This window comes from Capra hircus, chromosome 4, assembly GCF_001704415.2.
Source record: "Capra hircus breed San Clemente chromosome 4, ASM170441v1, whole genome shotgun sequence".
Classification (NCBI taxonomy): domain Eukaryota; kingdom Metazoa; phylum Chordata; class Mammalia; order Artiodactyla; family Bovidae; genus Capra; species Capra hircus.
This window is the reverse complement of record NC_030811.1, coordinates 108,550,763-108,575,650: the sequence shown is the minus strand read 5'-3', so window position 1 is coordinate 108,575,650 and position 24,888 is coordinate 108,550,763. Positions and strand designations below refer to the sequence as shown.

The 24,888-nt window shown below is 41.7% G+C and overlaps 1 protein-coding gene across 4 annotated transcripts; it reads left to right on the top strand.

The window, feature by feature from the left end:
* PEG10 (paternally expressed 10) lies at positions 154-12,825 on the top strand. Of its 4 annotated transcripts, none has more exon segments than NM_001291299.1 (2): positions 154-363; positions 6,530-12,825. In NM_001291299.1, coding segments are annotated over 1 exon segment (2,238 nt in total). In that variant the 5' UTR covers positions 154-363; positions 6,530-6,653; the 3' UTR covers positions 8,891-12,825.

The window sequence follows — 24,888 nt, the reverse complement described above, 5'->3', positions numbered from 1 at the left end:
GCGGGGCCATCGCCCCCACCCCCATCTCTCCCATCCCCCCAGCCCCTCCGCCCCCGCTCCCCCTCCACCCCGCCTAACCCGCGGAGCACGCTGGGATTTGGCGCCCCCCTCCTCGGTTCAGCCTATATAAGGCTCCCGGTCGGCGCTCTCGGTACACGCGCTTCAACTTCGGTTGGTGTGTGTCGAAGAAACCTGACTACGACCTGAGGAGACCAGCGGAGACGGACCACCGAACCTCGAGGAAGGTCCGCTGAGCGGGCTCGCGTCCGGAGCCACTCCGGGCTGCCGAGCACCCAGCGGCCCCACGCCTGGCCACAGGTGTGGGACCCCGTCTTTCCAGCCTTCGCAGGGAGTCCTCGCGTGGTGAGTATGCGGTGAGGATGTTTCTTTTTCTTTAAGATCACGTTCATTCCCCGTTCTTATCGAGAGCTGCGGGAGATGGAATAGCGCCCGAATGTCTCCACGCACACCTTGTCACGCCTTCATTGGCTGCACCCCAAAACTGTGTGAAGAATCCAAGCCCTCAGGGCTTTGATTTCTAGTACCTAAGTCTAGATACGGGTGGTAGACAGATATGAGCTGCAGACAAACATGAGCTGCAGACGGACATGAGCTACAGACCAATTTGCAGATGTGCTGCAAAGTGATATCCGCTACAAACTAACTGGCGCTTCAGATGCGCTACAAACTGATGAGCGCTTCAAATGCGCTACAAACTGATAAGCGCTTCAAATGCGCCACAGACCCGATAGGCACTTCAATGCGCTACAGACTGATGGGCGCATCAATGCGCTACAAAGCGATGGGCGCGTCAGTGCGCTAAAAACTGATGGGCGCTTCTTTTGCACTGAAACCAGTATGAACTGCAGCGATTTATGAATTGCCGCGATTTATGAACCACAGACTGATGACTGATTTGCGCTTTAAATGCGCTACAAAATGTGAGCTGTAGAAGATTAGCGCTACAAAAATGATACGGTAGCACTACAACAGCGCCTCGTTGCGCTACGAGACTCAGGAACCGCAGAGGTACATGAGCTGTGGAACGATTTATACCTAAAATGCGCTACAGAGTAATAACAGCTGCAGAAATAGACAAGCTGTACTGTTTAGCGCTACAAAGAAACCAGTTGAAGCGGACAGGAGCTGAAGAGTAAGATCACTCTGTTCTTAGAGGAACCCCACCCTTTGTCTCTAACACACCTTTGGAATGGCTCCCAGTATGTTTTTCTCCAGGACGGTTCTCTGTATGATGGTGCTGTTAGACAAAATGGAGCCCTGGGCAAAAATTAGTGTTTAACATTCGGCCCACACCATTCCTGCTATGGCAGTGGAGTGGAGGGGCTCTGACTGTAGCGTAAAAGGGAATCTTTTGGTGGTGGCAGGGCTGCCTTGCTTAGTTGCGCTTGATTGAAGTGGTGGTGTAGTTGTAGTGGTGGCGCGAATTGGCATCCAGCAACAGTTTGTGGAAACTGTTGGTTTGCTTAGTATTGGGAGGTGTGGGGTGGTGGTGGGGGGAATGGATCTGGGGGTGATTGCTCTTGTTGCATGAAATGAATCTGGCTGGTGGAAGCTGGTGGGAGGGGTTTCGGGAGGGGGGATCCTGGGAGAGGCATGCAGCCCATCTTAGACCTGCCCCGCCCATCCTAGCGCGCCTTCTCTGCAGTATCTGCTAAGAGCAGGCTTAGCGCCGCCCAGCGCCTGCTCCGAGCGCGCCTCCTCTGTGGCGCGCCTTCCCAGAGCGCGCCTTCTAGATCCCGCCTCCCCCGAGCCCGCCTCCTGTGAGGCGGCTTCCCTAAACCCCACCTTCCCCTGAACCCCACCTTCCCCTGAACCCCGCCTCCCTTAGGTGGCACCTCCAGACCCCGCCTCTCTCTGAGCCTGCCTCCTCCAAGGTAGCTCCTCCAGACCCTGCCTTTCAAAACTTGGCCCCGCCCTGAGCCTGCCTCTTCTGAGCTGGTCTATGGCCCCGCCTCTCCATAGGGTGCCTGCGCCTGCGCAGTGCAAGCCCCCAACCTCATCGGTTCCCCCCCCCCTCGCTCTTTTGCGCCTGCGCACCTTCGCTGCCTGAGCCTGGCTGCACAGCCCCGCCCTCCTGCGGTTTTTCTGCTGTGGTTTCTTTTCTGTGCAGGTTTTGCCTTTTATCCACTGGTGTCTAATAAATATAAGAATAATATATAAGGACAATTAACAACAATAACAATTATATATGGCATTAAAAAGCCACTTTGTATATATTAAATAACATAAACCCACAATTTAAATTCCTGATAGTGGGTTGTGAAGGGTGCTTCCAAGCTGACATGGCTGGTGCCTCTAAAGGCAGTCTAGCTAAATGTTTTTACTACAAATGAAAAATAAAATATTTAACATTTTTAAGTTTTAAGGTTTTTTTTAAATCTTAATAAAAATTTAACTTTTTTAAAGTAAAAAACTTTTTAAAGTGTTTCGGACACACTAGTGGACCTTTGTGGTGGGACCCAATGGAATCAGATGGTTTGGTGAATTCAAGATAAAGAACAACTTGAACTTTGTTTCACAGGAGTTTTAAGTAACTTTGTTCGTGCTGCTGGCTTGGCCTCTAAAGGAGGATGACGTGTATTTCTGGATTTTTTTTCTTGGAATCTCTAGGGCATCAGCCCTGGCTAACTTGCCTACATATTATTAATTGGGTCTGGCATATTGTAGGCATTCATTAAATGATCAGAGTAAAATGGTTTATTCAGTGTCTTCCTTCGTGTGTGCAGGTATTTTCTGGTTTTTTGTTCCTGGCTCTTTCCTGTGGTGTTTTGCTGTGCTAGGTTGTCCAAGATGCTGCTTGTTTTATCTTGCTCACATTTAACAGGATCTTAAAAAAAAAAATTGCTTTTTTAAGTTTGAATAATGTAAGCTGTAATTATAATTCAAAACCGCTAAATTAATTCAAAACACTAAAAATAATTAGCTTTTTTATAAACTAAAAAGCAAAGCTAATTATTTAAATTTGGGGCAAGTGGATTAGTTAATGGTACATAATTGTCATATTTAAAATTTGTGTAATGTAACAAAGTGGTTACATTACAAAATATAGATTGACAGTTTTAGCTGGCATTTTAAAATATCTATATAAAACAAATTTATAGTATACTGCCCGTTAGATATTTATGTTTCTAATTAAATGAAGACATTTTAAAACCTGGTTCCATATGTTGTAGACCATGAACCAGGACTGTTACAGGGGCATTTGGAAGCATTGGCTCCCCAAATTTGTCACTCCCCACCAATCACCCCCCCCACACACACACACACTACCTCCAACAAGTATATAGTCTATGGATACATGGATAACATATCATAATTACAGCTTCAAGTCCCCAGGTTCCATTTACGAACCTTGCTGCCCTAACCCCTCTTCTCTTTGGAAATTCTGTGTCTGCATTATAAAGAGGTTCAAAACAATGGTTTTTAAAATGTGCATATTATTAGAATTTGCATTTCATTAACTGTACAGTTCTCAAAAAGAAATGTGGACATTTGCAAATGTAAAGCAATTAAGCATTGCTTGGTGAATATCATTTACTAGTGTGATGGTTAACGTGATGGTTTTTTGCTACTGTCGAGCTTTGGTGTCTTTGGTGGGGGCATTGAGGGAGGGTGGGGGGGGATAGAAAGTTTCAAAAATCATTGTGAAGAGTAAAGATTAATCAAATGTATTTAATTCTTAAACAGAGTGATACTGTTTTTCATGTGTAAAGGTGGCATCTGTCCCAGGTGGCTTAGCTATATGCTGTGTGTTCTTTGAGGTTTTATTTTAGGAATGGAGCCTCTTGACCCCACCTCTGCAATCCAGTCCCTACTAAGGAGGCATTTAAGGAGCCAGAGTCTTGTCATTCAAATCAAGTCACAGTGCTCCAGTTGCTGTTTAAACATTTGTAAACTTTACTTCTGCTCTTAACTTGCTTGCCCACTACCCTATCAGTTTTAATGGATAAACAACTCTGTTCTGGGCAGTTGACCCTTTTAGGACTTAAGAGTCCCACCCCAAAATTACAAACCCTGGGGGTGGGAGCCTTAAGCCTGATACTGGTAAAAGTTAGGGACCTCAAACTAGTAATCTCACAGGTCAAATAAGGCCCTGAATTTGTTTGACTGGCACTGGATTTAAAAATCATACAAGAGTTAAAAGAGTTTGTGGGGGTTGGGGGAGGTGTTCATCCCCAAGTGAAATAGCTGTAGTCCCTCCCTATTGTCCAGTCTCTTTTCACATTTCTATTACCTTCGTGTCCCCAAAAGCATTTGAATTTTAAGGTCTTACTGATCTTCTGTTTCCATAAACAATTCAGTGATTGTTTACTGATTTCCTAATGTATTGTTATTTTTGTCCTGTCCTTGTGTTTTGCAGATGTGAAAACCATCAGACCTGGGCCTCAATAAAGCCCACCCCAGTGACTGTGATTGACATATAGGTGGTTAACCTTTCTGACCTGCTGCAGGCCATGCTGTGAAATGCCTTTTCCAAAGTCTTGTCTCTAACTTTTGAAAGTATTAGTGTTTTGATGACAAAAGTGGCACCTCAGTCATCATGACATGACACAATGACCTGTGCTTATTAGTTGCTTTATAATGGGACATTAAAACACTTCATTTAATTAATAAAAATGGCATTATTTTGTGACCTCATATTCTGATAGTCACCAATGTAATCGTCTGTAAGCAACTGGACATGAAACAATGTCACAGGCTATGATATGTTAATTACATCTCATTTTCTAAACTTGAATGTCTTATCTTCAATGTCAACTGTTAATTGTTTCCGTAGTCTAAGTTATTAAAGTAATTAAGTAATAGTTTAAAAATATTAAAATGGCACAGTAATTCTGTCCCTTAAGGACTCTGTGTGCTGAATAGCCTCCTTGAAGAGGCTGAACCAACAGCCCAGGGCATAAGGGGAAATGGTTGTGGTTGGTGGGGCTGGGGCAGGGGAGGGGCCTAAAGAACTTGGAGGGGTCTCAAAAAGAGGAGGAGGAAGGGGTATTTCTCTGTAGCCAGGTACCATGTTTAATTAACCATCACCTTCCTGCCCCCACCCATACCCAATTGATGAAATATTAGCAATTTTTCACCTAACTTCTCTGAATAGCATGTTCACTTTTGTGGCTTTATTTTACATAATTAATTTGGTGTCTGTTTTTGCCTTGGTGGGTCAGAAAGGTGGCCAGGACTGCCAAGTTAAAATGGAACAAATAGGTAGTCTACGGGCTTTATATAGTCTATTTAAGTTTTGAGCACTTTCCTAGTTTTCCAAATATGAACACTTAATGCCCATTTAAAAAATCATTGATGTGTTAAAATAATTACTCTAAATTTAACCCTATTTCCAGGAAGTACACATGCCCCTGTGTGCTCATTTAGTATATGTGTAATTTATTGTCACCCTACCCATAATTAGGGCATTAAGTCCCCTCATCATTTCCCCCTCACACAGTCATTCACCCCTGTGGACACAGTCTTTTTTTAAAAAAAAATCCTGAGTATCATTAGGTGGGATGTGGGACCCAGGTTGCCATAGTTGCAGCCCCTCCCTGTTTTAATCTCAGCCTCATTATATAGAAAGTTAAAGTTTCTGTTTTTATTAATAACTTTATTAATATCAGCTAACAGTTGTTGAATATGCACTAAGTGCTTTACTTGCATTATCTAATTAAACCCTCATTGTAAGTTTGAGGGCCACTATTACTGGGCTTCTTTGAATGTTCTATTTTGTAGCCTAGCTACTCCTAAGAGGCATCAATCAGTAACTGTTGATTGACTGCATAATAAGGAGAGAAACCAGTATACACAGGTTGCTGCTCAGGACCATTTCTGTCCCAAAGGGGAAATCTAATTCGGGTTTGAAAAGGAATTTAGACAGTTTTCTGTTGGCTTTGTGGCAGTTGTTTGTTTTGATAACCATTCATAGTTACCTTCTCTATAAAGGTGGATCAGGGTAGGGACAGTGGGCCAAAGTGCCACCCCCCCCCTTGATGGGCTGATGAATACAGTCATTGTGATTTTTAACACCCCCCCCACACACACACACCTTTCTTTTTCTTGGTTCTCTATTGGCTGGAATAGTAGCTGTTTTTCAGGTAACAAGTAGTTATCATTTTGGCTTTATTTTACATAATTTTTTGGTATCAATCTTTGCCTTGAAGGTTTCTTGCTCTGCTTATAAAGGTTCTTATTTGGAGTATCTCTACATTATTTATTAGTCAGTAAAGGTAACCATGCTGCTTATAAGAGTTGCATATTGTTAAATTATGATGAACAGGTGATTCTTGAGGAGGAAAGGATCATTTGGACATCAAAGAGGATTCTTTTCATTGTCCACAGTCCTAATTGATTAACATCTTTTTTGTGGGGCTTTTGTCTGTTTATTAACTATTGATGTAAACAAGGGGAATAAAGAGATACTTTAAATACTCATGTATTTAAAGTACTTTAGCAGATACTTCCTATTGTGGTGCTTTGAATGTATGTGTTGAATTTATGCTTTTATCTTCACTTACAGAAACAGAAAGCTTCTGAAAACCAGAAGGCGAAAAGGTGGACGCGGAGGCCAGGACACAGGCCTCCATTCCCACAGGAGTGAAGCTACTACGCCTGGGAGGTCTCCTCCCACCCCAACCATCACCCTGGGGCCCGACTGCCCACCACCTCCGCCTCCTCCTCCCCCCAACGATCCTTCCTCCCCCTCCCATTCCCCCTGCAACAGCCAGAGGGGCCAATACAACCCCAACCTGGGAGAACGCCGGCGGGAGGATCTCTCGGAAGAGATCAACAACCTCAGAGAGAGGGTCATGAAGCAGTCCGAGGAGAACAACAACCTGCACAACCAGGTGCAGAAACTCACTGAGGAGAACACCACCCTCCGCGAGCAAGTGGAGCCCGCCCCCGAGGAGGAAGAGGACGACATTGAGCTGTGCGGTGCAGCCGCCGCTGCCGCCCCAGCCACCCCTATCGAGGAGGAGTGCCCAGAAGACCTTCCCGAGAAGTTCGACGGCAACCCAGACATGCTGGTTCCCTTCATGTCCCAGTGCCAGCTCTTTATGGAGAAGAGCACCCGCGATTTCTCTGTCGATCGCGTGCGTGTCTGCTTCGTGACCAGCATGATGACGGGCCGCGCCGCCCGCTGGGCCTCGGCCAAACTGGAGCGTTCTCACTACCTGATGCACAACTACCCAGCCTTCATGACCGAAATGAAGCACGTCTTTGAAGACCCCCAGCGGCGCGAGGCCGCCAAACGCAAGATCAGACGTCTGCGCCAGGGAATGGGGTCGGTGGTCGACTACTCTAACGCTTTCCAGATGATCGCGCAGGACCTGGATTGGAACGAGCCCGCCCTGATCGACCAGTACCACGAGGGCCTCAGCGACCACATCCAGGCGGAGCTGGCGCGCCTCGAAGTGGCCAAGACGCTGTCGGCGCTGATCGGCCAGTGCATCCACATTGAGAGAAGGCTGGCCCGGGCGGCCGCTGCCCGCAAGCCGCGATCCCCGCCACGTGCGCTGGTGGCGCCGCAAGTCAACAATCACCACCACCAGGCAGACCCGACCGAGCCCGTGGGGGGCGCCCGCATGCGCCTGACGCAGGAAGAGAAAGAGAGACGTCGCAAGCTGAACCTGTGCCTCTACTGTGGGAATGGAGGCCACTACGCTGACAACTGTCCTGCCAAGGCCTCGAAGGCTTCGCCGGCGGGAAACTCCCCGGCCCCGCTGTAGAGGGACCTTCAGCGACCGGGCCGGAATTAATAAGGTCCCCCCAAGATGATGCTGCGTCATCTCCACACTTGCAAGTGATGCTCCAGATTCATCTCCCGGGCCGACACAGCCTGTTCGTCCGAGCCATGATCGATTCTGGCGCTTCTGGCAATTTCATTGATCACGAGTACGTGGCCCAGAACGGCATTCCTCTGAGAATCAAGGACTGGCCCATACTTGTAGAAGCAATTGATGGACGTCCCATAGCATCGGGCCCAGTGGTCCACGAAACTCATGACCTGATCGTCGACTTGGGAGATCACCGCGAGGTGCTGTCGTTCGATGTGACTCAGTCCCCGTTCTTCCCCATCGTCCTGGGGGTGCGCTGGCTGAGCACACACGATCCCAACATCACATGGAGCACCCGATCGATCGTCTTCGATTCCGAATATTGCAGATACCACTGCCGGATGTACTCTCCAATACCACCACTTCTCCCACCACCAACGCAACCCGTGTTCTACTACCCAGTAGAGGGGTACAGAGTTTACCAGCCTGTGAGATACTACTACGTGCAGAATGTGTACACCCCAGTGGATGAGAACGTCTACCCAGACAACCGTCTGGTGGACCCTAACATAGAGATGATCCCCGGAGCACACAGTATTCCCAGCGGGCATGTGTACTCACTGTCGGAGTCTGAAATGGCAGCCCTGCGAGATTTCGTTGCCAGACACGTGAAGGATGGGCTGATCACTCCCACCATCGCGCCCAACGGAGCCCAAGTTCTCCAAGTGAAGAGAGGGTGGAAGCTGCAAGTTTCTTACGACTGCCGGGGTCCCAACGGTGTCACCATCCAGAATCAGTATCCTCGACTCACAATTCCAAATTTAGATGACCAAGCTCACCTGGCAACGTACACTGAATTCGTACCTCAAATTCCAGGATATCCGACCTATCCCGCCTATGCCGCGTACCCGACCTACCCTGTAGGATTCGCCTGGTACCCCGTGGGGCGAGATGGACACGGGAGATCCCTCTATGTCCCCGTGGTGATCACCTGGAATCCCCATTGGTACCGCCAGCCGCCAGTGCCCCAGTACCCGCCGCCTCAGCCGCCGCCGCCGCCACCCCCGCCGCCGCCGCCGCCTCCTTCTTACAGCACCCTGTGAATAGGCATCCTGCCCTTCAGGATCTCCACCCTCAAAATGAACTCCTGTTCAGCTTCTCATCAGTGACTGTGTGCTATATTGGGCCGCTGCACCTTCAGACCAACCTGAGCACAGGCTTTCCTCTGAAATGGTTACAGAAGGTCAGGGCCACCCTGGACTGACACCCATCTCAAAGCACCCACTGACCTCCACTGTTTGGTGGGAGCAACAAAATATTTACCAACAAATTATCTCTGATTTTCCACGTTAACTGCCAACCTAATTAAAATTCGTAACAAGTTTACTTCCCAGCAAACCCTGGAAACCTGGGTTTTACCTGCTGAAACCTCTCTCACCATCTGAATTATGGGCTGTCAGATTCCTCATTTAACAGTGACTGAGAAGCTGATGCAAACACAGGAAATGCTGTTTTCTTTTCTGAGGGGGAGGCGAGGAGGAGGACAGGACTTTCCTTGCAGTTGAGGTACCTTACTGCCTTGGAGGAGCGAGGCCTTATGAAGGAAGCCACAGTTACTGGTGCAGTGCCAAGCGGCTTCCGTGATCTTCTGGCTGCACCCTTTGAAACTTCACCATCTTCAGACTCCACTTTCATGACTCAAGGAGCGGCAACTCAACCGGTTCTCCGGGGAGCAGGCAAAACCCCTTCAACAGAACACCTCAGGCCTCAGGAGGAAGTGCTCTCAGAGGGACTTGTGCATGTTTGAGTGTGCCTTCACATCCTGGTGCAAATCATACGTACCCAATAACTCTGACTTTGTCACAACACCTTACCATCACCATGCCAGCAATGGCTTCCACACAAAACAAAAAGCCTGGTAACCAGAGACTGCTGGTGACTCCAGGTGGTTAGACATTTGTGAAGTGTGATCATCTCTCAGCCATGTATGAGGGCTAATGAGTAGCTAATAAGGACTCCTAAATTCCTGTACCCAGCTCTTAAAGGAGAGACTCACAGTTAATGGTACCACCTTGACCTGGAACTTCAGAAGGAATCTTCACAAGCATTGTTCACTGGCTGGCAGTGTGTCAGCTGAAGTCTTGGGCACATCTGTCCCTGTCTCTGCCTCCATATGCACCTGGGCATTTCATTATCAGTCCCCTCACTAGACTATAGCACTGGGATGCTAAGGGAGGGGGAGTGTATTTTACCATCCTCTAGGGGATGGAGCCAATAAGCTGCCAATGAATGAAAGGCCTCAGAAAGCAACAGACAACAGAAGAGTTGTCTTCGGTCCAGTGACATCAGCTGGTGTCTCCTGGATGCTTTGTGCTAACCTGGGACTGCCTGACTTCCTTTAGCCTGGTCCCTTGCTACTACCTTGAACTGATTATCTAACCTCTCTCTCTGTTTACTACTGCCACTTACCCTGCTGCAGGATTTGACATCCTTCCTGCCTGGTTGCTGAGACTCCAATTTGCTGCCATGGCATGGAGAAGAAAGAGGCAGGCTTCTGGGAGCATGTGTTTCAACACAGTCTCCAACCATTTGAGCAGTAGCAAACGATATGGTGTATTTTTTCAAATAGCCTGTCATGAAGAGGAGTCCAATGGTGAAGTTTCACTTTTCATCAGCATCACCCTTCACACGTTCATTATCCCTCACCCTCACCCTTGCATGTTTAAATACTTAAAAGTTTAAGCTGTAGGTTGATAGTGTCCTTTAACTGTTTTAAAGTAGTGACTCTGCTTTCAAAGTTATTTCCATTGAATTACTATCCAACTCTTCTTAAATCAGTTAAAATTGATATGTAAGGTAGTATAAAATAGTTCTTTACTGTGAACTTCTCTAACAACACTGTGAATAAGAGGCTCCTCAGACTGGAGTACTTGTATAATAGTTCATCCTGTTCATCTTCAAACTTCTATTTTCACATCATCTATAGTTTAATTTTTTTTTTGATTGGGCCTTTAAAAATCAAACAAAATGAGACACAAATTCAAAGAAAATACCTAATTGCCTAATTGGCTGTTTAATCCAAAACAACTTTTCCTTTTTCTTTTTCTTTTTTTCCAAATGGAATCTGAAAGCTTGTTAGTCGCTCATGTGTTTTGGGTTAACTTCTTTTTAAATGGTGCATTTGTGCTTCTGGACTTTTTGAAGCATCACGTCAGTTTACCTCAATCAATCCATCCTCCATACATTTGAATTCAGCTTGCTTTGTGTCAAATTTACAGTTGTCAGTTGATCTTCAAGCTGCAGAGGGCCTAGAAATGGGCTACTGTCTGCAGCCCCAGCACGTGCACACGGACATTGCCATCGCTGCAAGCGGGAGTCTGGAGGTGTGACGGCAGCAAGCCTGAGGGAGCATGGTGGTGTGGGTTAACTCCCGGAGGAAATCCCTGACACACCTTTGGCTGTTTTGTAGAGCTTGTGAAAATCTGTTTGGCAGTGTGTACGATGCCCTATAGCTATATATACTATCTATATGCATAGGTGTTCAAGATAAGTAATCTCAAACTTACTCTGTAGAATCGGAATTTTGTTAAGTTTCCTTTAGCTCATGTGTTTTCATCAACTTTGTTTTAATTGAATATTTTAAAATTTTTTGGGCATTTACCAACAAAATGCCTTTATTCGTAAGAAAGGAGAAAGCAAATTAATCTCTAAAGAATGTGGAAAGGGAGCAAAATAAAGACAAAGATGATAAAGAAGACATCAAAATTATTAGCAAAGCCAACAGTCTGCCTTTTGAAACAATGACAAAATTGATTGACTTTTGGCCCAAATTTTCAGTGTTGGTTAAAAAATGAAGGAAGAAGATATAAGCTCCCATTGTTAGGCAGACCTGGAGAGAACTAGCTAAGGTCACCATGCTAGGTTGTTGAAGTGGAGGAAGTTTATGTACATTTCTGAAGGGTCAATTTAGTTTGAGCAGTGAGGTACTTGTATTAGATGCTGGAAGATGGAGAGTTAGTTGGAATAAATCATGTGAGTTAGCACAGTGAACTTCAGGTGGACAAAATAAGAGGGGCACACCTGCAAAGTGCAGTCAGGATTTCTGTTTAAGTTTGCAGGTACCTCTTGGACTCCTGAATTGATCCAGTCATCATCCACCACAGACATCTAACATCAGAATTCCAAGACTGGCAACAGAGAACACTCTGCGGGAAAGACCTGGGCAGAAATGATGAGAACCACCTGCAGAGATGAAGAGCCTGATGGGAGCCATGCCACGCTTTCATCTTAAAGAAAGAAGGCACATCAGTTAGGATGGAGAGTTCTTTGTTGTTTCAGATTGTAGAAAGCTATCAAAGTGGTCTGTGGAAACTTTCCTTGTTTTTATTTCTTTGTGTAATGATTTAATTGGGGACATATATAATCATACGTATTTTAGGGGGGGGGCTATTAAGTAATCTTAAGTGGGTGGGGTCAGTTAAAAAGCATGATACTCTGCATTAGATACCTTTATAAGTAAACGTGTATCTTCTTGTGATTCTTTACTCTGATTGCTACCCCTAAAGATTTCAGATAAACTTGAAGGGAACTGCAGGGAGATCAACCTTTTGGGGGCTATTGGACACAGATAGAAACTAGCAGGAGAAAGTTCAGGGATGACTGGATAAATAGTCTTAATAGAGGCTCTTTGCCCTGAGTATTAACTCCGGGGATTGAGATTGTAAGCAGTCTTTAGAGAGTTAAGATAGAGAGATGCCCTTTGAGAAATCGTTGCTGGAGTGATACTGATAACGATAGATGGTAAAGATCCATGGAAGTTACAGGAAAGTGATGAATAAGAAACGTTGCTTATGCCCCTGTCAGTGGCCCTTCTTCTTACCCCTGCCCCTTTTTCCTAACTGCACTTCCCACCTGCCCCTGCGCAATATCCCTACCCTTGCCCATTTATTGCTATTTACTCTGTATTTCTCTCTCTTTGCTGATGTATCGATTGATGTTATAATAAAAATTCAATAAAGATTTAGTGGTTAAGTGCAAACTGTGTCTTGATCATTTCAGCGTACACTGGACATCAAGTGGACGGGGTTGAGGAGGATGGGGGAGGGGGAGAAAGAGGAAAGGAGGGGTGGAGAGAGAACAGAAGAGTTGGTGAAGGAAGAAGGCAGAGTGAGGAGGGTAGGGGAGTCGAGGATGGGGCTGGGGGTGGGAAGACAGCGGGGTGGGAAGGGTGGGGGTGCTATATATCAATCGAGCAACACCGTGTCCCATTATTTACCCAGAATATTCCAAGAAGTTGAAGTCATTCCCAATGCAAACCTTTATAAAAATAAAGCCCCATGATTAATAGCAACTCCATGGACATAATATAAAAACTTTCTAAGCTGAAAAACTTAAGGCCACACAATTAATTAAGATTCTATTGACATGTATAACTTTTTATATGAATTTACCATGGGGTCACAGAGTCAGACACGACTTGGTGACTGAAGGACAACAACAAAAAACTTGGAATACCTGAGATTTATTAATAGAAAATTATTAAAAACTTAAGGATAAAAGAGAAGACATACCAAATGTACTCAGGTATGACATGAAGGGAAATTAGCAGACATGTTTTTAACACCAGATAACACTAAAACAATAACAGACTTAGCATGAAAATCATCTAAAGTGACAAATGAGGTTGAGTGACTCCTATCGAATTTTATAACGGTTGTAGGATAATATAGAAAACCTAAGCTAAAGGTATGATGATAATTTCACAAAATATATGTTGTCAAACTATTAAAGCTGCTCACCTTATATATATATCAATTGATCTCAATAAAACTGGAAGAAAGAATAACATTGCCAGCTTCCGCCATTCCTTGGAAACCCTGAAAAAAGGACTCAGTGATGGGCAAGTTTTGAAGGATTACTGGGTTCATTGATGGGGTAATGACGTAAATGCAATCATTTATTGGGAGTTACACATGGGAGACAATGACTAAATGAAATGATTTGGGGTAAGAAAGGACACACACAACCTGAAAACTTACACCTTAGAAGCACACCATCCTGAATGGTTATTCATCTAGTTCATGGGCTTCAACAGCGCGCTGAGTGGTGGGCGGGATTTGAAAAATTGGTGGTGGGACACAATCAAATGCTTACTTGGGGGTGGGCTTTACAAACAATGCTGTTCACCAAACCACTTTGAAAAGAAATGGGAGTATCCATACATTTCTGTTTTGTTGCACCTAGACTCCTCCCCTTTCTGACCCCCACCTTGATTCCTAAACCACATGATTAAACAAAACTTAAGGGAAGATACACAAATTATGAGTGAGTGAGTGAAGTCACGTAGTCGTGTCCGACTCTTCGCGACCCCGTGGACTGTAGCCCACCAGGTTCCTCTGTCCATGGGATTCTCCAGGCAAGAATACTGGAGTGGATTGCCATTTCCTTCCCCAGGGGATCTTCCCAATCCAGGGATCGAACCCAGGTCTCCCACATTGCAGGCGGATGCTTTAACCTCAGCCCAACACAAATTACAAAAACATAAAAGCAATTAAGTATTAATGTGGAAAACTTTTTGATCCATACCTCAAAAACATACACTTGTGAATTCCAGATAGATCAAGAACTACAGAAAGGAAAAAGTGCATAATGGCAGAAGAGGGTAAACAAAATTACTCATGGAATTAAATTAGCAATCGCAACTAAGACCAGTGGTTTTGAGTTCACAAAGAACTGTTCAACATAATGAAAAATGCATGGCATACACCTATAAACTGTGTGATAACTAGCTTATTTACCAAGCAACTAATATTTTCCTAGAGACATTAAATACCCAGCCCCCACCCTTTACTCATTTGGGGGCTTTAAAAATATATAAAGAATAGAGATAGGTAAGTAAATAATAAATTAATAAATGTGTGAACGTGTGTGTGTTTGTGTGTGTGTGTGTCTGTGTGTGTGTGTTCTGGCTTCCTTGAATATATAGAGAAAAATCTATATGGATAAAACATAAATACGTGTGTGTGTGTATGTGTTTTTGCTTCCTTTCTGAATATATGTAGAGAAAAAATCATGGATAAATAACTAAATACGTGTGTGTGTGCGCGCGCGCGTGTTCTGGCTTCCTTGAATATGCGTAAAGTCTACATGGATAAATAACAATAAGAACACACATATTTATTGTTTAATTAACAGAATAAATATGTGTGTGTTCTGACTCCCTTGAATATATGTGGAGAAGAATCTTGTTGGATAAGTAATAAGTGTGTGTGTGTTTCCTATGTGTTCTGGCTTCTTTGAGTATATATAAAGAATCTAGGTGGATGAATAATAAACATTTAAATCAGTAAACAACGGTGTGGTCAATAAGTATGAATTTCTCTTCATGTGCCAGACATGAAGCTGGCGTTGGGGGACATGATGCTGGGCACAGACCTTGCATGGAGATGCCTGCTGCACTTGAAGGATGAGCACCCAGGGATTCTCTAGCCAGGGTACCCCAACCTTTTAGGCATCATAGTTACCCAAGTTATTTTTGACCAGGCGCAATCTAACCATCATTTACTGCAAGTTCAGTTCAGTTCAGTCGCTCAGTCATGTCCGACTCTGCGACCCCATGAATCGCAGCAAGAATCTTGCTTAATTTCTGGCATTATATATTTTTTCTAGAATACATTAAATTTCTCAAGTATTTGTTTTTATTAGTGTTTAAATGAGAATTAGAATGAACAAGAGAAAGAGAGCCTAGATGGCTCTTTTCCTCCCAAATTAAGAAACCTTTTCAGCACACAGTAAACCTCCTCCCTAATTCCATTCCCAGATAATCACTGGAGATGGATGATACACAGACATCAGAAATCTTGTTTCCTGGAACTCAGGGTAATTTACAGAATAACATTTTGATCTAAGACAATAGCTATTATTAATTATTAATTACTCTGAAAGATCATTGATTACTATTTTTTTTGTCTTATTACTATTGTTTTATAGTCCAACATAAGACAGCAGCTGGATTAAAATGATCAGTTATGTAACTTTGTATCATTGACTAGTTCTTTTCAAGCAGTCCATGTCACAAAGCAAGAATGAAACAGGTGCAAGTTTTACCTAGAGACAGACACTCATGAAAGTTTATAATGGATAAAATTCTTTTCAAAAATAACAAATTTTTTCTATTCTAAGAGGTTTCAACATTATTGAAGGAACCTAATGTTAGAATAATTCTAATAAAAAACACAGCATCTTACCTTCTAAGCCTAACCAAACTTTGAGACTATGTATTGTTCATTTCTGTAACTTTGAATCACCTGAGCACTGCCACCTCAATTTTCATCACCGCCTGCAGTTCTTAAGACTAATCACAAATAGGGTAAAGATATTTCGCTACTTTTAAGACCACAAAATCTGTATGTCGAATTACCAATTTTGTGTCAATACAACACTGAAATAATGCCCAATTCTGACAACTAGGTTTAAGCTTTGTTCAGTTCAGTTCAGTTCAGTCGCTCAGTTGTGTCAGACTCTTTGTGACCCCATGAATCGCAGCACGCCAGGCCTCCCTGCCCATCACCATACGTCCATCGAGTCCGTGATGCCATCCAGCCATCTCATCCTCGGTCGTCCCCTTCTCCTCCTGCCCCAATCCCTCCCAGCATCAAAGTCTTTTCCAATGAATCAACTCTTCTCATGAGGTGGCCAAAGTACTGGAGCTTCAGCCTTAGCATCATTCCTTCCAAAGAAATCCCAGGGCTGATCTCCTTCAGAATGGACTGATTGGATCTCCTTGCAGTCCAAGGGACTCTCAAGACTCTTCTCCAACACCACAGTTCAAAAGCATCAATTCTTCAGCGCTCAGCCTTCTTCACAGTCCAACTCTCACATCCATACATGACCACAGGAAAAACCATAGCCTTGGCTAGATGGACCTTAGTCGGCAAAGTAATGTCTCTACTTTTGAATATGCTATCTAGGTTGGTCATAACTTTTCTTCCAAGGAGTAAGCGTCTTTTAATTTCATGGCTGCAGTCATCATCTGCAGTGATTTTGGAGACCAATAAAATAAAGTCTGACACTGTTTCCTCATCTATTTCCCATGAAGTGATGGGACTGGATGCCATGATCTTCGTTTTCTGAATGTTGAGCTTTAAGCCAACTTTTTCAGTCTCCTCTTTCACTTTCATCAAGAGGCTTTTTAGTTTCTCTTCACTTTCTGCCATAACGGTGGTGTCATCTGCATATCTGAGGTTATTGATATTTCTCCCAGCAATCTTGATTCCACCCTGTGTTTCTTCCAGTCCAGCTTTCCTCATGATGTACTCTGCATATAAGCTAAATAAGAAGGGTGACAATATACAGCCTTGACGTACTCCTTTTCTTATTTGGAACCAGTCTGTTGTTCCATGTCCAGTTCTTCCTGACCTGCATACAGATTTCTCAAGAGGCAAGTCAGATGGTCTGGTATTCCCATCTCTCTCAGAATTTTCCACAGTTTATTGTGATCCACACAGTCAAAGGCTTTGGCATAGTCAATAAAGCAGAAATTGATGTTTTTCTGGAACTCTCTTACTTTTTCCATGATCCAGCGGATGTTGGCAATTTGATCTCTGGTTCCTCTGCCTTTTCTAAAACCAGCTTGAACATTAGGAAGTTCACGGTTCACGTATTGCTGAAGCCTGGCTTTGAGAATTTTGAGCATTACTTGACTAGCATGTGAGATGAGTGCAATTGTGTGGTAGTTTGAGCATTCTTTGGCATCGCCTTTCTTTGGGATTGTAATGAAAACTGACCTTTTCCAGTCCTGTGGACACTGCTGAGTTTTCCAAATTTGCTGGCATATTGAATGCAGCACTTTCACAGCATCATCTTTCAGGATTTGAAATAGCTCCACTGGAATGCTATCACCTCCACTAGCTTTGTTCATAGTGATGCTTTCTAAGGCCCACTTGACTTCATATTCCAGGATGTCTGGCTCTAGGTGAGTGGGAGTGATCACACCATCATGATTATCTTGGTCTTGAAGATCTTTTTCGTACAGTTCTTCTGTGTTTTCTTGCCACCTCTTCTTAATATCTTCCGCTTCTGTTAGGTCCATACCATTTCTGTCCTTTATCGAGCCCATCTTTGCATGAAATGTTCCTTTCGTATCTCTAATTTTCTTGAAGAGATCTTGTCTTTCCCATTCTATTGTTTTCCTCTAGTTCTTTGCACTCATCACTGAAGAAGGCTTTCTTATCTCTCCCTGCTATTCTTTGGAACTCTGCATTCAAATGGGTATATCTTTCCCTTTCTCCTTTGCTTTTCACTTCTCTTCTTTTCACGGCTATTTGTAAGGCCTCCTCAGACAGCCATTTTGCCTTTTTGCATTTCTTTTTCTTGGGATGGTCTTGATCCCTGTCTCCTCTACAATGTCACATCTATAGTTCATCAGGCACTCTGTCTATCAGACTAGTCCCTTAAATCTATTTCTCACTTCCACTGTATAATCATAAGGGATTTGATTAAGGTCATACCTGAATAGTCTAGTAGTTTTCCCCACTTTCTTCAGTTTAAGTCTGAATTTGGCAATAAGGAGTTCATGTATCTAAGCCACAGTCAGCTGCTGGTCTTATTTTTGCTGACTGTATAGAGCTTCTCCATCTTTGGCTGCAAAGAATATAATCAGTCTGATTTCGGTGTTGACCATCTGGTGATGCCCATGTGGATTACCGTGATATTGAATGGTTTGCCTTGGAAACAAACGTATAGTGAGATCATATAATGCTTGTCTTTCTCCGTCTGACTTATTTCTCTTAGCATAATGCCTTCAAGGTTCGTCCAGCTTGTCTTAAAGGGCAAGATTTCATATTTTTCTGATTGAATAATATTCCATTGTATAGGTGTGTGTATATATGTATATATATTTTTTCTTTATCCATTCAGCCATCAATGCATGCTAAGAGTGTTTCTTGGCTATTGTAAATAACACTGCAATAAACATGGGGTTGCAGATATCTTTTTGAATTAGTGTTATCATTTACTTTGCATAAATGTGCAGAAGTAGATCATGTGGTAATTCTGTTTTAATTTGTTGAAGAACCTCCATACTGTTTCCACAGTTACTGCAACCAATTTACCTTCCCTTTTCCACACGTCCTTTCCAACTCTCATTTCTTGCCTTTTGGATGATAGCCATTTTAAAAGGTGTAAGGTGGTATCTCATTGTGGTTTTGTTTTGCATTTCCCTGATGATGACTGATTTTGAGTATATTTTCATGTACCTGTATGTCTTATGTGAAAAAAGTCTATTCAGATCTCTCACATTTTTGTTTCAGGTTGCTTTTCTGCTGTTGAGTTGTAGGAGTTCTTCATATATTTTAGATACCAACCCCTTATCAGATATATGATTTGCAAATATTTTCTCACATTTGGTGGGCATATTCAGTTTCTTCATGGTTTCCTTTGCTGTGCAGAAGTGTTTTAGTTTGATGCAGTCCCATTTATTTATTTTCATCTTTGTTGCCTTTGCTTTTAGTATCAAATTGAAAAAAATCATTGCTAAGACTGAGATCTAGGAGCTTATCATCTTTTTTCTTCTAGGAGTTAAATGGTTTTGGGTCTGACATTCAAGTCTTCAGTCCATTTAAGTTGATTTTTGTGTATGGTGTAAGATAGTGATTCAGTTTATTCTTTTGCATGTAACTTTCCTGTGGTTTTTTTTTTTTTCCAATACCATTTATTGAAGAAACTGTCCTTTCCTCACTGTATATTCTTGGTTCATTTTATGTATATTAATTGACCATATATTTGTGGATTTATTTCTTTGCTATCTGTTCTATTTGACTGATCTGTTTGTCTGTCTTCACGTCTATACCATATTGTTTTGATTACTATAGCTCTTTTGAAATATAGTTTAAAATCAGGAAGCAAGACACATCTAGCTTTGTTTTTCTCTCTCAAGGTTGCTTTGACCATTCATGATCTTTTGTGATTCCATACAAATTTCAGGATTGTTTATTCTGTCTGTGAAAAGTGCCATTGGAATCTTGATAGAGACTGCACTGAATCTATAGATTGCTTTGGGCAGTATGAAGATTTTTTTTAAACAACAGTAATTCTTCCAATCCATGAGCCTGGAATATATTTCCATTTGTTTATGTGATCCATTTCTCTCATCAGTATCTTAGCTTTCAGTTGACAGATCTTTGGCTTCTAGGTTAAAATATTCCTAGGTCTGTTATTCTTCTTGATGCAATTGTAAATGTGATTGCTTTCTTAATTTCTCTTTCTGATAGTTTGTTATTAGTGCACAGGAATACAACTGATATTTGTTTATTGATTATGTACCCTGAGGCTTGGCTGAATTTATTTAAAACAGTTTTTGTGTACAGTATTTAGGGTTTTATATATATAATATTATGTCATCTTCAAGTAGAGACAGATTTACTGCTTCTTTTCCTATTTGAATGACTTTTTTCTCCTTGACTAACTGCTCAAGCTAAAACTTCCAAAACTATGTTGATTAAAAGTGATGAGAGTGGAGGCATCCTTGTCTTGTTCCTGATTTTCAGCTTTGAGTATGATGTCAGCTGAGAGCTTGTTGCATATGGCATTTATTATGTTGAGGTACATTCCACAAATAACAAATATTGGCAAGGGTGTAGAGAAAAGGGAACCCTTGAACACTCTTGTGCAAAGGTAAACTGATGCAGCCACTGTGGAAAACAGTATAGAATTTTCTAAAAAAAAACTCAAAATAGAGCTACCAGAGACTCAGCAATTCTACATCTGAAAAAAACAGAAACGCTTATTTGTAGATACATGCACCTCAATGTTCATAGCAGCATTATTTACAATTGCCAAGATTTGGAAATAGCCCATGTGTCTGCCAACAGATAATGGATAAAGAAGATGTGATGTGTATATATATATATATATATATATATATATATATATATACACATATATATATTACTCAGTTATTAAATAAAATAAAATTTTTCCATTTGCAATGACATGGATTGACTTGCACAGTATTATGCTGAGTGAAGTCAGTCAGAGAAAAGACAAATACTGAATGATGTCACTTCTATGTGGATTCTAAAACGTAAAGCAAACTAATGAATATAACAAAAACAGAAAAAGACTCAAAGACATAAAGAATGAACGCGTGGTTACTGGTGGGGAGAGGGAAAGGGGAAAGTTCAAGATAGGAGCTGGGGATTAACAGCTTAGTGACCAGAGATGTATGTCTTTTGTTACCTGAATGTTATTGACCGGACACATTTCAATATTCACTTTAATAACAAATGGCCAGCCACAGGCATTAGTTTCTGCAAAAATCCCCCAACCAGTAATGTTTTAGGAGCTGCAAACTACTATGTATAAAATAAATAAGCAACAGGGATATACTGCATAGCAGAGTTCTCCTACTGAGAACTTCTCTACCGCCCACACGCCCCCTCCCCTCACCCCCACCCCCGAATCCGGGCAAAAACAGAGCATTAATTTCTGCAAATGTGATGGGGAAAAGCTTAAAAAGCGCTTGTCAGGGAATAACGGGTATCTTTCCTGAAGGACCCAGAGATAAAAGGGAGACAATCTGCTGACCTTCCTGAAATGGTGAAATAAGGAAAGGTTCACTGGGGTCCAGTTAATTTAAACCTGAAGTTACATGTTCTTTGTTCTTTTCTCCAGGTCCATTCGTGTCCATCTGGGGATCAGATTTTACATTGGTGACTTACTCCAGCCCAGGAGGTCATGGTGGATTTTCATTTTCCATGAAGTAGCATTTGCACATTATTTAACTTTTCTAACTGGGGTTAGCTGTAGGCTAGAGAACATTCAAGTTGGGACTGTCCCAACTATTGCACAATTCTTTAATGAATTGGCTTCCCAACTGGCCTATGGCCAGCTCCCATTAGCAACCCTGTTGACTCAACACTTTGCATTGCTTTGCGCTTTCTAGCACTCATCCTGCTAGCTACTTTATATTTTTAAGAAATCCCTCAAATTTTCAGTATCATTAGAACATCCTGCTTTGTTTCCGGTGCTGTAATAGATTTGTTGGTTTTTGTGTATCATTCCTATTTTTCAAGGTGATCTTATAGACGAAGGAAAATAATGTCTGTCATCTTGGTGTGAAGGGCACATTTTTTTTTTTCCACTTCACAATGGGTAAATAAAACCATGGGTAAAATCAGAATGAACAGGCTAACTTAGACTAAATAGTCATTGGTCTGATTGAAAATTCAGCCATTTATCAGTATCTTTGGAATTTGCGCTTGTGCCAAGAATAATGGACATGAACATCTTTATCACTTTTAAAATGCAAAGCACTATTTGATGTTTATACAGTTTGATGTTTGTACAGTCATTTCAGTACCCCAGAGAAATTTTTTTCTTAGTTCTTTTCTGAATCACATCTATGTCCATTAACATAAAAAACAATAACATAAATAGATTTTTATATGAGGAATAACCATTTATTATGGTTATTTTGGAAGGTGAAATTTTGACTGACATTATTTTCGTTTCTAAACGTATTTTCTACAACAAACACACATGTAATTAAAAGGGGGATGTTTGTTTTCTTTCATTTTGCTAGACAAATGTTATACCATATCCACCACTACATAAAAAAAGTAATTACATTTTTGAGCAATAAATTTAAGGTATGGAAAATCTAAGGCATGAACAGTCTTATACATTCTGGTTGCACAGAGATCTTTTTGTGAAGTTTAAAACTTCATGCGTTATTTCTTTTCTACTTTTTCCTGCCAGCTGCTGACCTTCAAAGTAACATTATTATTGAGATGACTCCTGAGAGTCAGTGTGAAATAGAACATTTTGCTGCTGGAAGTTCTTAGATTGCTTAGTACTATTTGGCAGTATTGTATAAAGGAAGAACAAAGTTATAAAAACTAAGAAATTAGCTCTGTCAGCACACCTTAAAAGAACTATAATTTTGTTAGGAATGTGTAACAAAAGAGTCAGTGTGAACTATTCATTTAACAATAACATTTATTATGCAGAAGAAATAATGTGTTATTAGCATTAGAAGATGAAATCTCTTCTAAGGTCTAACCTGGCAAATACATCTTTTTCAAAAAATATTTATTTATTTATTTATTTGATTTTGCTGGATCTTAGTTGTGGCTTGCGGGATTTTTAGTTGTGGCATGCTAACTCTTAGTTGTGGCATGCTAACTCTTAGTTGTGGCATTTGGGATCTAGTTCCCTGGACTGGGGATTGAACCCAGGCTCCCTGCATCAGGATGGAGTCTTAGCCACTGGACCACCAGGAAAGTCCCAAGATAACATCTTTTAAAATAAAAAATGTTTTCTATATTCCTTAACTGTTAATCGAGTTGTATTATATGATTATTATTAATCAGAAATAATTTCCTCCTTGTTATCATTTAAGTAGCTTGTAAAGAGTCCTTTTTACATTAACATAGAAATATACAATGTGGATCAATGTACATTCCTTACAAAAATTTGGTGGCATCTATATTATTAGTAGGCAACAAAGAATACATATTTTTACACCTAAAAATAATAATAGAACATGGAAGCTAGGAGTTTATGTGTTTTTCCAGAAGTTAAGTAAATAGCTGAGCTATTATATAGTGATCAGTTCAACTCCCAATTTATCACTACTTTCCTGTGGGTCCTGGGAAATCCCTAAGTATTTTAGTTCTTTTGTATCACTGTCGGCAATACAGTGACAAGTACAGTAACATTTGTAGCTATGTGATATATTAATTTTGAGAAGCTATAGGTAACATTTATAAATTGGATGGTCTAGTGAAAAAAAAGTAGTATTAAACTTGTAGTATCTTCAAAACCACCATGAGATAGTATTTCACACTTGTTAAAACAAGTACTATTTTTTAAAAAAAAGAAAACAGAAAATAACAAATGTTGGCAAAATTGGAACCCTGATGCACTGTTGGTGAAAATGCAAAATGTTGTATATGCTATGGAAAACAGCGCCCTCAAAGTATTGAAGACAGAATTAGCAAGCCTGCTGCTGGGTATATACCCAAAAGAATGGAAAGCAGAATCTTGAAGAAATATTTATACACCCATGTTTACAGTAGCATTATTGACAATAGTCGAGAGCTGGAAGCAATCCAAAAGTATGTGATATACATAGAAAGGAATATGATTCAGTTTTGAAAAGGAAGAAGAGCATGTCACAGGCTACAACATACATGAATCTTGAGGACATCATGCTAAGTGAAATCAGCCAGTCACAAAAAGTCAAGCACTGTATTATTACACTTATTCAGTTCAGTTCAGTCACTCAGGCTGTCTGATTCTTTGTGACCCCATGGACTGCAGCATGCCAGGCCTCCCTGTCCATCACCAACTCCCAGAGTTTACTCAAAGTCATGTCCATCAGGCTGGTGATGCCATCCAACCATCTCATCCTCTGTCATCCCCTTCTCCTCCTGCCTTCAATCTTTCCCAGCATCAGGGTCTTTTCCAATGAGTCAGTTCTTCACATCAGGTGGCCCAAGTACTGGCGTTTCAGCTTTAGCATCAGTCCTTCCAATGAATATTCAGGACTGATTTCCTTTTAGGATTGACTTATATGAGTTATATGATTACACTTACAAATGTGTTATCTATAGTAGCCAAACTCATTGAACAGTAGAAGAGTTGTTACCAGGAGCTGGAATGGAGGGAGAAATGGGGAGTTGTTACTTAATGGATACAGGATTTCAGTTTTACACCATGAAAATGTTCTCTAGAGGCATTTCACAACAATGTGAATATATTTAACCTTAGTGAAGTGTACAGTTAAAAAGAAAAGCTAATATGGCAAATATTATGTTTTCTTACCACAAATAAACATAGAAAAACGGATATCAATCTGTCTGGATAGGATTAACTTTATGACTTTATAAGAAGGCAGCTATAGGAACAGAGAACTCACTAAAGGATTCTCTTCTCTCTAATCTCTCTTTATGCTTTAAATGCCTCCCTTAGAGCATCATTCACTGGGTTATAGCATCTTCCTTATTGTGAGTAAATAGCTAACATAATGACCCATAGTCAAGTATTTACATTTTAAGAACATTTATATCAGATTGTTAAGAGTAAGCTTTGATAGAAT